The sequence below is a fragment of the Helianthus annuus genome, chromosome 17 (assembly GCF_002127325.2).
Source record: "Helianthus annuus cultivar XRQ/B chromosome 17, HanXRQr2.0-SUNRISE, whole genome shotgun sequence".
Lineage (NCBI taxonomy): Eukaryota > Viridiplantae > Streptophyta > Magnoliopsida > Asterales > Asteraceae > Helianthus > Helianthus annuus.
The window spans coordinates 85,029,480-85,044,596 of NC_035449.2; the positions used below are offsets into that span (position 1 = coordinate 85,029,480).

The 15,117-nt window shown below is 33.6% G+C and overlaps 2 protein-coding genes across 2 annotated transcripts; both read left to right on the forward strand.

The window, feature by feature from the left end:
* The first annotated feature begins 7,247 nt into the window (after positions 1–7,247).
* On the forward strand, positions 7,248–11,107 carry LOC110924411 (replication protein A 70 kDa DNA-binding subunit E-like). The gene is made up of 12 exons (XM_022168420.1): positions 7,248–7,468; positions 8,470–8,551; positions 8,730–8,997; positions 9,073–9,172; positions 9,264–9,391; positions 9,524–9,611; positions 9,715–9,847; positions 9,943–10,151; positions 10,252–10,372; positions 10,448–10,639; positions 10,757–10,816; positions 10,886–11,107. Exons 1-12 carry the CDS (start codon positions 7,248–7,250, stop codon positions 11,105–11,107), a joined length of 1,824 nt encoding a protein of 607 aa, XP_022024112.1.
* A 1,596-nt stretch (positions 11,108–12,703) lies between these two features.
* On the forward strand, positions 12,704–13,768 carry LOC110924410 (putative F-box protein At3g23260). The gene has a single exon (XM_022168419.1). It carries the CDS (start codon positions 12,704–12,706, stop codon positions 13,766–13,768), a length of 1,065 nt encoding a protein of 354 aa, XP_022024111.1.
* Positions 13,769–15,117: the final 1,349 nt, after the last annotated feature.

The following is a 15,117-nucleotide window of genomic DNA, read 5'->3' on the forward strand; positions in this document are numbered from 1 at the left end:
GTGCGACCTTCGAAAATCTTGTGATTAAGCTGCGATAGTACCTAGTGGGACCAAGAAACTCCTGTATCCTCGAAGGGATCTTTGATGTTGATCAGTTCCTAACAAAATGGATCTTAGCGAGATCCATGTGTATTCCCACTTCGTTGTTTGATAAAAGAAAATGTGTACTTCCCGAATCCTGAAGTCATACTTAGGTAGACTTCGCACGTAGACGCTCCTCCCCTAGAAGCTCTACAATGGAATACAAGTGTTGTTCAAGGTGCCCCTTTCTCCTAGAAGTGATTCAAAACGTACTAGATAAACACAGTTGCAGTGTGGTCCATAAAGCAGCTGGTGGGTTGTTCACCCCAAAAGGTCATGGAATAATTCATCCGGTATCTCCTGGAAATGGCCTTATTGCGTTCACTATGCCGTTTTAGGAACATCCTCCCTTTGGACTTCCATCTGATGTTAGTTCGTTCGCTACTCAATCTTCACATAGGAGCATGACCCATGTAACTGGTCAACAGGTTGTCAATACAGGATCGAGTCAAACGGTTTTGGGCTGTCACCTTGATGAGTTCTTAATAGTCAGTATGCACACGAAAAGGTCCATCTTCCCTAGGATAAGTGGGGCTCCCCCAAGGCGAAGAACTAGACCCTACAAAACTCCTGTCCAACGGTTCCTATAGTTGCCTTGATGGATCTTGCGACCTTCCTGGCGCAAAATGGTAAAAGTACAAGTAATCAGGGCTGCCTCAGACGTGAGATCAAACTGAAATTCCGCCTAACAAATTTTCGGAAGAAAAACTGAATGTTCCTCGGATAGCACGCCGAGAGAAACAACGAACAACTGGTGGGTCCTCGATCCACTTTTCCTTAGCCTTAACATCCGTAGCGGTTGCCAACACAGCGGAGTAATCCCTTTGTAGACACTTCTGGCCTTCACAGCTGAAATGGCGCTAACTATAGAACTACTCTGATGCTTTAGAACAAATGCCGATTCTCCACACAAAGTTTTCTCCTCACTGGGTATATTCGCGTGATTCCTGGGTAACCAATTCACATTAATTACTGCGTTGTAACCATCGAGGGTGGTAGAAGGAAGGTCGACATCGGACACTCGTCCCACGAGGTCGTGTTTACATCCTAACGAACTTTTGAGATTCTATTTGACTTGCCATCAGTCGATTCCACATCTGGTTCGGTTTCAAGAAGTATCAGGGTCAAACAGAATAGAGATGAAGCAAACAACTACTCATACAAGCTACCATGTTGCTACCATGCCTGGCGTCACCTGCGCCAATCCTAAATGCCCTTCCACGAGCATCATTTCCAATGTTGTTGTTACGGTTGCGAGGATTCCCATTACTATCATCATTCCCCTGGTTGTTGACCTTGATGTTGTCGCGACTGTTGTTTCTGATGTCGTTGCTTGAAATGGTGCGCTACGATCCTTCACTGACAAGTCCATCTTGTCACGTTTCCGTGCCGCGTCCCAAGGTGTACTTATTGAGCTGGCCGTCACGCATTTCCGCACCATTGTCAATTGTCATTGCTTATGGCACGACTGATTCGTAAGAGCTGGCTCCTATGAGCCGCTGACTAGGGTTAAGGGTTCGATTGGAGTCAATTCGCTGATGCTCGTTGTCGGTGACTAGGGTCGTTCAAATGCTGAAGCCAGTAGGGTACTACGTCTACCCTCTTGACTGAGTAATACACGGTATGTTGAGATAGTGTTGCAGAAGTGATCACACTTCGGGATTTAAGACGTCAACACGTTAAGTTCCAGCAAGCGAAGAAAGGTGAGAAGGATATAGACCAATCATTGTCGTTTCAACATCCATCCCAGGGATGTTCGTACAAGCACCTAATGTTCTACACAGTTCGCTAGGCGTTCATATGGGTGTTCAGGTAATACTCGATAGCATCGAGGTTCGAAAGGGGTGCAGTGAGAAGTGAAAAGATCGTGTTCGAGTAGGAGACAATCACTGCTACGGCTCCTATGGACTGTTGTGTTTCTCATCATACAAATAACGAAACGGAACCCCTTTTTCACTTGTTAAGCCTCACTGGGACTCACATCCACCCCACTATATTATTATGTGTGCACCCACAATAATATTGTGATTTGCATGTTCATCTCAGCTCCTCTTAACTCATGTCAAATGGTTCCCCACACTCGAGTAGATTTCAAAGAGTGTCAAGTAGTGTAAGTCATGGAGGTTTAGGGAATTACCACCCTATCAATCACATGATACGAGAAAGTGTACATAAATTCATATTGGTGTGCTAACGTGCAATCACATGCAATATCGTATGTGGGCGTTCACTAGTTAGGCATACTAGTACGTATAGAGAAACAGGAATCATAAAGTAAGCAAACAAGTAAACACTGGTCCGAGCTATGAGGTCAAAAGTGTTGAGCCTTGTACTTGGAGTGTAGTGTCGTCACGAGTCACGGGTTATAGTCTGGTTTTCTCCAAAAAAAAGATTTTCCCCTTTTTTTTTTTTTTTTAAAACCAAGTTCACTATAACCAATGGCTCTGATACCAATCTGTCACACCCCCAAAAATCCACCTGCGGATGACACCCGCTTCGAGGGCGTGACTGACCAGGATCCAGCCACCAATTATACCGAGCATTTAAGAAATATTTAATATCCGTAGTAATTAGCAATATCAGAGTTTAGGTTCGGTAATTAGTTTAACAAAACAGCGGAAGCATAAACCAAAACAGTTTTAAAGACAGTTCATTGGTCAAAACAGTTATCCCAACACACGGGTTTGACGAACACTACACATCCCCAAGCAGCAGCTCCTGAATCATTGGTCACCTGCAAAGCATGCAGTAAGGGGTCAACAATAATGCTGAGTGAGTTCACTAGTTGTCCAGTTTTAATTACCAAAAACTTTGTTTCACCGGTTAATTTATCCGTTTATACATGCCCTGGGGAGCTACCCCAAAAGTTAGCGACTAAACTGTTTTTCCAATACCGAATACTAGGTAACCGTTGCGTATCCGCAGGATGCCCCGATGTCAATGTTCTATCATCATTGACGGATTTCTGAGTACATTAGTTCACGACCGTCCCAAACCAGGGCACGGTGTGAGGCTGGTAAACACCTAAATAGCGCTATCAACTAATAACCCGCTCGCCTAACCCGGCGACTAATCGGTATTTGTAGTAGGGACTTGAGTGATAGAGTTTCGTTTAGTGCCGTTAGTTGCAATCCGTATAAACAGTAATTAACCAAAAGGTTTCCCAATACCCGGGAAGAAAAAGTAAGTTTTGTTCCCGAAAACTAGGGAAGGTATGTAAGTGGTATCCCCTTTTACCAGGGGATAGGGTTGTTAGTCTCGTGTCCCAAACCACCGGGACGCATGCTTTTAAGTTGTGAACTCACCTTGGGTTGCTCGGTAGATTTATGTTACTTGTCAAACACGCTGGTCACCACGTCCTAATATGGTTACCGGTATAGGTCAGGTTCGGTGTGCAAGCAATCACGTAAAAACTATACACATAACTGGCACGTAACATGCAAAACAATACAAACAGTCTTGGGGTTATTGGGCCGGCCTAACAATTAAACAGTCAACAGTAACACATAACCCAGTCAACAGATAGCCCATAACACATAATGGCCCAATAACCAAAGTGGACGGCCCAGTCGCAACCAGCTGGTCTCGCGTCGCAACCAGGTGGTTTCGGCTTGTCACGTTATGGTTGCGAGTCGCAACCGCGTGGTCTCGAGTCATCACGCTGTGGTTGCGAGTCGCAACGGTCGTAGTCTCGAGTCGTAATCTCGTGGTTTCGAGTTGTCACGCTTTGGTTGCGAGTCGCAACTGCGTGGTCTCGAGTCGGAATGCCTTGGTTGCGAGTCGCAACGACGCAGTTGCGAGTCGGAATGCTGTCACTTTCATGTACACGTGATGATGCAGGTATGACAGTCCAGATTGTACATATGAAATCAGACCCAGATTAGGAAACTACCAATAAGGTTCCACTAACACTTTTCCTAAACTGACCAGCAATGAAAATAGATCAAACTTTGCCATTTTAAAACCTTCAAACCATATTCAACAAGTTCATCCTATATTCAAAGTTTTCTAGGGTTTTCATGCCAACATATTCACACATTTTTGAACCAAAACTCACATATTTCTAGCAAGATCATCATGCAAGAACAAGAAACACACATGTTTGTAGCCGAAATCTCATATTTAACAACATCATTTTGCAAGGACAATGAAGCATAGATTGGTTAGCCATGAATACTCTTAGACCACCATTTTCTAACCATTTTTAAACATGTTACCACATATTGTCAAGCTTTACAAACCAACCTAAGAATCATGCATCTTGTTTCTAACCAAACATTTTCTAGTTCATTTATCACACATAATTTCTACACACAAAATAGAACACTAACCGGTTTGAGAAGAAGAAGCCGTAAACAAGGAAAAGAACCGAGAAGATGGAGTGTCCGAGTTAGTGGTCTTGACCGAGTCCTTGTCCGGGATCCTTGCTTGAACCGAAAATTGAAAGGGATTGGGGTGTGTTGTTGAGGGTTTCTAGTTGAGAGAAAAATAGTAGAAGTGTGTTTGTGTGTTGTGTATGAAATGAGGGAAAGTGGGGAAAGATGGGGTATATATACCAAGGGATGTTTCGGGTTGGGCTTGGGGTTTCGGCCCAAGCCGGTTACGGCCCAAAGGCCCACTCGCAACCGCCCGGTTGCGAGTCATGGTCACAAATCACTCGAGACCTCATGGTCTCGAGTCGGGTTCCTTGTTCTCGGGTTGGGTTCTCGGCTCACATATAACACATACATATATACATACCAATGCACACATAACAAAGCACATATCACATAAAGATTCACGTTATCATTAAGTTTAGTCAGTCACTAGTCACATAATGTACAAACAAGTTACATCACGACACAACGAAAGGTTCTAGATTTCGGGTTGTCACATGTTATATACTTGCTGAATGGTGTTATATACTTGCTGAATGCTGAATGGTGTTATATACTTGCTGAATGGTGTTATATACTTATTGAATCTATTATATATAATAAACAAGAAGATTTGGGCTGATGTGGCATTAGATTAGAGCATCTAGGAGTGGGTTTTGGCAGGAAAACGAAATTTAGTCCATAACTACACGCGGATCTATGGATGTGGGTAAACCGACCCATTGAATTCGGATCTTTTATAATAACATATTTGGTCTGACCTTTTTCTTATTTCATCATTACCAGTCGCCTTTTCCTCTCTCTAAGCTCCTCGGTTCTATCCCTGTATCCAGATCAAATCTTTTAACAAGGAATCCTGACTATCAATCTTCAGTCCATTCATCATAAAACGATTCACACTATTGTAGGTATTAAACTAAGGATCTTAATCTTTATACTTTTCTTTGTGTTTGATCGTTTTCTTCTTCCATGGAAGAAACTCTTTATTTTCTGATTTTGATGTTCAACAGAAGATTCGTATTATATTTCCGACTAATTTCTTTTTTTTTGTTTTAACTTTGTTAAAATCCATGTTTCTTTTATTTTTGTTGATGAATATGTACAGTTGTTGATGAATATTTTAGTTTTTTAGTTACTCTGATTTTGATGTTGATCAGAAGTTTTTTATTTTGTTTTCTTTCCGTTTAGTCTCTTTCAGATCTCATGTGTTATATTCTTGATCTGTTTTTTCTTCTTTGATCTTTATTGTATGTTGATGTTGATATTAGGGTTTGTTTGCATGTTGATATTAGGGTTTGATTTACATTTTTATTTATTACTGATGATTAGATATCAGTTAATTTTTTCTTATTTTTATTAGTAATTGTTGTAAATTAGGGTTTTTATGGTTAACGGAATTGTAATAATATTTTGGAAGAATCTTTATTTTTATGGTAATTTATTATTTTTCTTAAATTAAACATGATTTTCTTTTGAGTAAGTTTTTTTGTGATGACAGAATCACCATTACATACCAAGAGGATGGCTTTTTGCAAATTTATGTCTGCACTAACTAAAGAATTCTTGGTACTCTTTTGTTCTTTATCCCTTATTTGTACTGCATGCCCATATTTTTTTCTAATATTTTTAATTTTTTATTCACCATTGTTTCTTTTTATGTTTACTTTAAGGTTATACCTGTTCAGTTTTCTAAGATTTGGTTATCCTCTGCGTGTGGTGATAATAATGTGGTTATAAAGTCCATAAATGAAAAGGTCTGGAATGTTAATTTCTCCAAGAACAATGGTAATTTTGCCTTTACGGAAGGATGGTCAAAGGTTGTGTCTGAACTTTGTTTATCTGATGGTTGTTTGCTTCTTTTCAAGCAAGTTAATCCCTATAATTATATACTCACACCTTTTTTCAAGGAAACACCTTATCCACTATGTGATCCAGGCATCAGTTTGTTTCTTTCGATCTCATCTTTGCCGAACAGGAAATACATAGAGTCTTTCTGCCATGTTTTCAATGATCAAAGTTTTAATACACTGGTATGGTTAACACATTTTTTTGTTCAATTATATAATATTTATTTTATATTTACAATATTAATTGTAATATTTTTTTATTGTAGCTTCTACCGACTTATGTTGTTAAAAACACTATTGGTGTTGGTAAACTTAGAAGACCAATGAAGGTTCATGTTAATCCATGGGACTCCTTAGACGTATCTGTTGAGAAAGATTCAGATAGCAAATGTTATTTTTTTACGGATGGTTGGAAGAACATTGTACAACATCTAGGTGTTCGTAATCAATGTGTGGTTGTTTTACGCTATATCTTTGATTACAACTTTCAGTTGACATTGTTTGATGTCAATGGATCTGAGGTTGTTTTGCCTAGAGTTGGTTTACAGCATAATTCTGCTCGTGCTTTGCCAACTTCAACTCACTCGGTAAACAATGTTGATGATGTTCATCATGATGTTGATATAAATTCTGATCTTGATCTGGAGGTAGCTGCGTTATTTGAACCTTCTGATTCTGATCAATCCGTTCTTGGTAGTTCTGACAGTGATGTATCCTTTGATGATGATTTCGATGATGATGATGTTGAAGATTCTACTGGTGATTCTGATGATGAGAAAAAACGACCCTGATTATCAACCCATAGAATTTGAATGGGATTATCATCCACGCCATTTCGTAAGTTATATTAATTATATATTTGTAACAATAATTTGATGATTATTGTTATAAATTTTTTTAATTTTCTTTTTTGTTGTAGCGACTGGACAGCAAAGTTGCAAGTATGGCTCGTGTTGATGTCTCTTGGAAGATGACAGTTCAAAATCTTGGTGGAGTTGATACTGTTGTTACTTTTCGACTAGAGAAACATGGTCGGGGATTTAGATATGTTGCGAATGGATGGCGTTCCAAGTTCACTAAACCCAATGGAATCAATGCACCTCAGAGATGCACTTTCGTATACTCTCCTGATGCAGATAAGTTGATTTTGAAGAAAGTTTCGAAGTAGTTCGTTTTATGGTTTTAGTAACGACTTTTTTTGAACAATATGTTATGGTTTTCTATGTTTTAGTTTGTTTTTAGAACATGTTTGGTTAATATGTTATGAACAATGGTTTTGTTATATACATTTGTCTATCTATGCTTTTAACAACATGTTTGGTTATTAAGTTTTTGGTTCATGTGTTCAAGATACAATGTCAGCCAATTTTATGCATTCCAGTTGTGTATGTTTTTAATTTTTGGTAAGAGAATTTTTATTTTTTCGTTATATTGGTATTTTCATGGAATTTCTGAATATATTACTAATAAGAAAATCTTATTTTTTACATTCTTATTTTCACGAACCAAAATAAATTTATTTTCGAATTTCTTAATATATTAGTAGATAAGAAAATCTTATTTTTTTACGATCTTATTGTTTTACAATCGTATGTTGATGTTATATTTAGACTAAATGTTTACTAACCATCAAAGATAATTTAGTAACTAATGCCTAATAATAATCATCCATTAATAGTATTCAATGTAGTTCTAAAAATAAACTTTCAATTTAAATTCGGTATGAGATTTAGCGAAATTTCTAAACCGTCCATGCTTTTATACAAACCTATAACACAAATTTCGTTAAATTAGGTAATCATTTGTATTAAATTATCCGTTTCTTAAATTAACATTAGATTATATTTTGTCTCTTGGAAAATATGTAATGAAATTAAAATCTATACAACTGTTATTTTGTGTATACAGCCTTAAAAATGTGTTTTTTTTATTTATTTCGAATAGGAAACTTTCCCTTAGTATGAATACCGTTTCTAAATTTGTCATCTTCATTGGCTTCCTATATAACCCGAATTCGTTCAACAATACCAAATCACTTTTCTCATTTCATTCAATCTTAATTCTCATAGTGTATTGGTAAATTGAACTCCATTTTTTTTTTTTAATTTTACATGTATGTTAATGCTAATTGTATTCTGACGTATTGTTAGTTTTTTTAATTTCAGCCGTAAAATGGAGGTTGCAAAGGTTACTATGCTGAATGATTTAAACAGTTATTCAAATAACTATTCCATTAGAGTCAAGATCGTGAGCACATCAAGGAAGATGATGAATCAGAATAAGAATGAAACATATTGACTTGATATGATCTTTATGGACGAGATGGTATTTTTTATAATCAACTTTATGTATTTTTTTGTTATATGTAAATAAATTAAATTTATATCAAATATATATGTCTAATGTCATCGTTTAATGTTTTTAGGGCAATATGATACAAGCTAGCTGCCTTCATAAGTTGTTAGAAAGATTCGAAGAGTTCCTGCAGCTTGATGAATGTCATCAGATTACTAAACCTTCTCTTGCTGCTAATAGGTCATCTTCTAAATTGGTCAACAGGAATGAAAAAACATCTTTGTATTTTTATACATCTGTTGAGAAAGTACTTGACTGGTCTGGTCCGAAATACAAATTTAATTTCGTCAATCTAAAAGATGTTGTTCAGAATAAAGTAGAAGTTAATACTACTGTTGGTATGTGTATTACATCATATTGTTTTGTTTTTGTTATACGTTAAGTTTTTTTAAATTAACATTTTTGTTGTGTAGATTTTATTGGATTTGTTGAAGTGTGTTTCAACATCGAAGACACAACAAAGAAAGATGGTAGCAAAGGAAAGAGACTCAATCTGAAAATTGAAGACCTTGAGTGAGTTTTTTATTTAGTGCAAAAGAATTTCAATTTTATTTACGTATTAATGTTTTTTTGATTTTTTTATATTATATTTTCTTATTTTTAGAGATCAAAAATGTCCGGTTACGTTGTGGGACTCTTTTGCTGTTGACATGTTTACGTACATGAATGACAAGAAACGTGAGAAATTTGTGGTTATCATTTGCCACTTTGGTACAGTAAATCTTTACAAGGGTACGTTACAAATCTAAAACACAATGTTGTTTTTTTTATTAGTATCTTATAATTTGGTATGATATTTAGCTATATTTTAGATAAGTTTGTTATTTATATATTGATTTATTGCTGGGTTCTATTTTATTTCAGGCAAGCGTGGAGTAGCCAACAGTTTTGATCTAAGTAGACTTTTTATTGATAATGCTGACATTGAAGAAATTCCATCTTTCAGAGAGAGGTATATTTAGTACTACCGAGACAAACATCAAACAATATTCTTTTAATTAAAATTATAATTTTATTCTTTATTACCCATGCATATATCTTTCAACTATGTTTAGGTATGTTGCCAAAGTTTCTGCTTCCAAGTCATCTAATGAGACTCTTGGTTCTTATCTTATTTCAAATGTGGAAGATGAGTTCCTCAACAAAGGAGATTTCATGCTCATTGGTTTACTTGGAACCATATTAGAGGTATAGTTTTTTTGTATTTTGTAACATCTATATTACATAAATCTATCTTTTATATTTACATTGGAAGATTAACATTTTCGGACAATTTTTTGTAGAAGAAGAAGGTGTTGGTTATTGGCACAGTCACTGCCATATGCACTGATAAGCTTTGGTATTACAATGGTTGTAACCACTGCAAATCACGTGTCGAGGATAGATTTGTAACTAAAGAAGGTGACGATGGTTCATGTGATGCAGCTGAAACAAAGGCTTTGGTGTGTACCAACAATGAATGTCAAGGAGTGGACATTTATGCAATTCCGCGGTTTGATATTATTTTTTAATTCAGTATACAATTGAAAAATTAAATTATTTTTTTTACCTAATATTAACATTCTCATATTTTTTTAATTTCAATATAATAGTTTCAAGATACCTATCAGGGTCCAAGATTCATCTGGAACAGTTTCATTAACCCTGTTTGATTATGAAGCTTTAAAAATTTTTAAGAAATCGGCCAAAGACTTACTTGCTATTCAAGATCAGGTAATCATAATATTTAACCACGTTATTATTTTTTGTAGTCGTACTAATTTAACATTTATTTTTATTAATTTATAGGTTGTTAATTCCGGTGAGATCCCCAATCCCTATCCTGAGGTATTTGGCACATTGGTTGGAAAGAAATATGCCTTTGTCATAAATGTTAGCGACTATAACATTGAATATCAAGTTGAGAATTATGGCATTACAATGGCAACGAATGATGATGACATCATTGATGCTCTCTACTCCAAATTCAATATAAACCAGGTCTAATTCTTAATTATTACATTCTTATTGTTTCATATTTCTTTCATTTTCATTGTACATAAATATAAGCAGTTGTATTTCAATTTATTGTTTCTTTTATTCTTACAACATGAACAGTCTGAATCGTATGGTGTTCCGTTGTCCGCCAGTGTGTCTAATGCCTGTGAGGTTACTAAGGTAATATAATAAATTATTATTTTATTTAATTTGTTTGTAATATTTATATTTAATGTTTGTTTATATTAGGATGACGTGTCAATCACCGGTGATAATGTTACGCCTATTTCCAATGGACCTGGAACCAGCAAGAAGGTGTCTTCTGTTGAAGTAAAACGTAATCTTGGTGAAGTTTACGAACTAGATGATGAATTACGTTGTTCTTCTACAAAGCGCCGCATGAGTGATGAAATCGTCGAAGATGAAGTTGTTGATCATTCGAAGACATTGATTCCGAAGATTGAGAAATAATTTACTGCATTTGATAAACAATTTTAGTTTTTGGTTTGATTATGGTTTTTTGTTTGAACACATGGTTTTGTCTTTGTTATGGATTTTTGATTGGTGGTAGTATTTTTTGGGATAATCCGTGAATTTTTAATTTAATAAACAATTTTACTGTTTCCCTTGATTGTGCTATTTTGTTTCAACACATGGTGGTAGTTTTCTTATTGATTTTTAATTAACTTCTTTCCACTAAATTTCTTTCAACGGATATGGGTTTATAATGGATTTTGAATTGGTGGTTTTAATTTGTGGGATAATCCTTGAATGTTGAAGTTAATAAACAATTTCACTGTTTGCCTTGATTGTGGTATTTTGTTTCAACCCATGGCTTTTGTTTTCTTATGTGTTCTCAATGAGTTTTTTATTTTATAAATAGCCCTTTATTTTATAATTGAATAGACTTATCTTCTTATTTAATGATTTTATTATATTGTTTTATTCTAATCATCATACAATCATTTTTTTCATTTTACTGTATTTAAAGATTCTATCGAAAATAATATATTTCATTATCTTGATTGATTCTATACAATACATTTAACATATACACATGTTGATATTTATATTTGTTCACCTTTTATTTAATATTTAAAATTGGTATTGTTAACTATATAAATCGAGATTAGAAACTTTAAAAATATATATAAACTATAAATGATTTTGAAATAAAATTGAAAAAGTGTAAATAAATGTTTACAAAACATACCATAATCTTTATTTGGAAAAATTAACAACCTTATTAACAAAAACATTTTATAATTATGATGATATTTAACGTTTACAAGTACTTGGTTGTCTATTTAATTGTGATATATTAACTGAAATTAGTCAAACGTTTTTTTTAACTATTTTTGTTAAGTCATCAATTATGGACAAGTTACTTTATCAATATTCTATAATTTGATTACAGTTGTTACTTTTTCATTTTATGGTAATTAAGTTTGATAAAAAAAATATCAATTAAAATTATATTAGTATGGTAATATAAGAAAGTTTGAACTATTGAATAAAAAATGTGACATTGTATGCTGGTGACTATATTTTGATATCGCCAATTAATAGGGTTACATTAAAATATTGAATAAAAAATGTTTTTTAGAAAATATTATTTTTGTTTTATTTGTTTTTTTATGTATTTCCTATATCGTTAATCAATCAAATTTAAATTGAAATACATGTATGGTGCATTTATCTAATTTTAGACAAAATATTTTCATTCATTTTCTTATTTAATGGTTTATATCTTATATAATAGATTCTTAAAATAAATTATCCTCATTGATTATAAATTTTACCTTCCATTGCAATTATAAATACAACATTTTTTAGTTGGTCAGAACCTTGTGTGTGTTGAGATAAAAGGTAATTATCACTAACACAAATTATCTCTTTGTTTATTTATCTTTCATTATGTTTTGTTTTTAATTTTCCATTCATGTTCGTACGATTCAAGTTTGGATTATTATATGTTATGTATATCATTCATCCAACTTTGTGGCCAACTTCAAAAATTGCAATACATAATTCTCATCCAATGTTTCTTATGAAATTTTTTATAGGATGGAACGTCTTGAGTTTGAAATGTTTGCTAACGAAATCCTGTCAAGGCTACCAACAAAGTGTGTTGCTCGATTAAGATGTGTTTCTAAACAGTGGCGTTACGAATTGTCATCACATTTGTTTGCGATTATACACTATTGCCGTATGGCTAATAACCCTTATCGTAAGGTTATCATGTTGACCAAGTCATCAATTGATATTCATAACTTGATTGGAGGAAAGTTAGACATTTCTTCAAGGAAGATTATTTCCTTCCCCGTTGACACCCATCTTTCCAATCTAATCATTCTTGCTTCTCAGTATGGTATTTTACTGATGTGCATTCAATGGCGTCCGAACGAATTGATTCTTTGGAATCCAACAATTAACCAATTTTTGAATTTGTGTGATAAGAAACCTAAAATTTTTTTTGATTTAAGGAAAGATGCAGTTGGGATTTATATGGATTCATCTAACGATCTAAAAATATTACTTCTCCAACGTCGTAAGGATGATGTTATACCGCGTGTGTATTCTCGGAACACATGTGAATGGAAAACTTTAACTTTCTTGAAAGGAGCGGATTACGCTTCAAGTTTATATTGGTGGTCTTCCGGAACTTTATGCAATAATGTTTTATATTTTCCATCTCCACACTATTGGACGCCTGCTAAAAGTTATACGATTGCTTTTGATGTGGAATCTGAAACTTTCTCGAAGGTTTCCATACCCAAATGTACTGATGTTATTGGTCGCCAAACCAGTTTTCTTAAAATCCGCAACACACTTCATATGTTTATTGTTGGAAAGACCCCTGAAACAAACGTGAAGCTATATAAATTTGAAGATGAACTATGGTCAGAAGTGTCGTCTTTTACAAACGTAAAGTTATTTTACTCATTTGATTCATGGCGTAACAAATTAGCTGAGAACAAAGGTGACACTTGGTCTGTTCAGATCGATCGGTGTGGTATTTTTGAGATTCAATTTGGACTGAAAGATTTTCAATACTTTCACGACGCTGAGACCTTTCAAGGACTATACAATGTAGCATCGTATGAAGAGACTGTTGTCTCACCTATTTAGAATCTATAAGTTGATGTTACTGATATTATTTTGATTTACTATCGATATTAACACTTTATTAAAGTGTCGTATTTCCAATTTCCAAACTTTATAAAATAAAAGATTCAAATATTTAGTCATTTGATATTTGTAATTTATTATTATTATTTTTAACTATGTGTTGATTTTCGTTGGTATTATGCATTCTTTATTACCAAATTCCATCCAAGAAAAGACACAAGTGATAATTCAAAAATAGTATCTGTTAACTATAGTAATATTATATGCTTACAACACGATTAACAATATTTATGATCTTTGGAGTTTTTTTATTTTGTTAATAATTTTATATTGTATCCGGCAGAAAAAAAATATGTAAACAATATGACAAAATCGCCTATATATAATAGATATAGTAATGGTATATATTTTAAAAGTAAAATATGGGAATCGTAATGGGTAAGAAAAGATCTGACATTCTGTTGGACCAGGCCCATACAAAAAATTATTAAATCCATTTACATATAAATTAGATGTCTAACCTATTTGCATGTTATGAATTATTAATTTGTTGTTTTCTTTATAAAAAACATAATTAAAAAATGGATATTACACATATTATATAACAGATTATAATTATAATAAGCAAAAACCATTCGTTTGCATATCACAATTAATAAGTGACATGTATACCTTAATTGATTGTATTTATTTTTAGAAAAAACCTTTACTGTAAATAATGCAAAGAGTAAGTGTTAATGATATTATGGTATGATGTTCATAGATAATTTAATTTATAAGTAATTATTATTTATTTTAATTCTGTTATATATGAAGTTAAATAATTTAAAACTTTAATATTTCGTAAACTAATTTGTAAAAACTTTTTATATTATACAACATATCATTATGAATAAAGAAGAACCCTTATTTATAATTAGATCGGACGAGGCCCATAAAAACAATTTTTATACCCATTTACATATAACCTATTTACTATCATTGTTACATATTTTAAAGTTTTATTACAATGGTTTATTTGCTATTTGATATGGTTCTATTTGAGATTTTAACAAGACTAAATGCTCGATCAATTGATCGCTATAAATGTGTATGCAGACAATGGCGTGATGGTCTATCCTCCTTTGAGTTTCTTCATCATCATTCTATCTATGTCGAAAATTATTTGGTAAGATCTTATTGTATACGATTTATAATATATTTGCTATGATTATACAGTTTGTCTTCATATTAATGTCATATTTTAATCATTTTTGTATTTAGGATTATCTTGGAGATGAAGACTTTTATGACTTTAATGAGTATTATGCAGAATTTTGGCCTCCTGAACAGCTTCATAAATATTACTT

Excerpts from the sequence above, each read along its gene's own strand:
- LOC110924411 (XM_022168420.1), top strand. The coding sequence starts at position 7,248 with ATGGCTCGTGTTGATGTCTCTTGGAAGATGACAGTTCAAAATCTTGGT. Across the intron at positions 7,469-8,469 it reads ATTTTGAAGAAAGTTTCGAA|CCGTAAAATGGAGGTTGCAA; the intron begins GTAGTTCGTTTT and ends TTTTAATTTCAG. Across the intron at positions 9,612-9,714 it reads ATTCCATCTTTCAGAGAGAG|GTATGTTGCCAAAGTTTCTG; the intron begins GTATATTTAGTA and ends AACTATGTTTAG.
- LOC110924410 (XM_022168419.1), top strand. The coding sequence starts at position 12,704 with ATGGAACGTCTTGAGTTTGAAATGTTTGCTAACGAAATCCTGTCAAGG.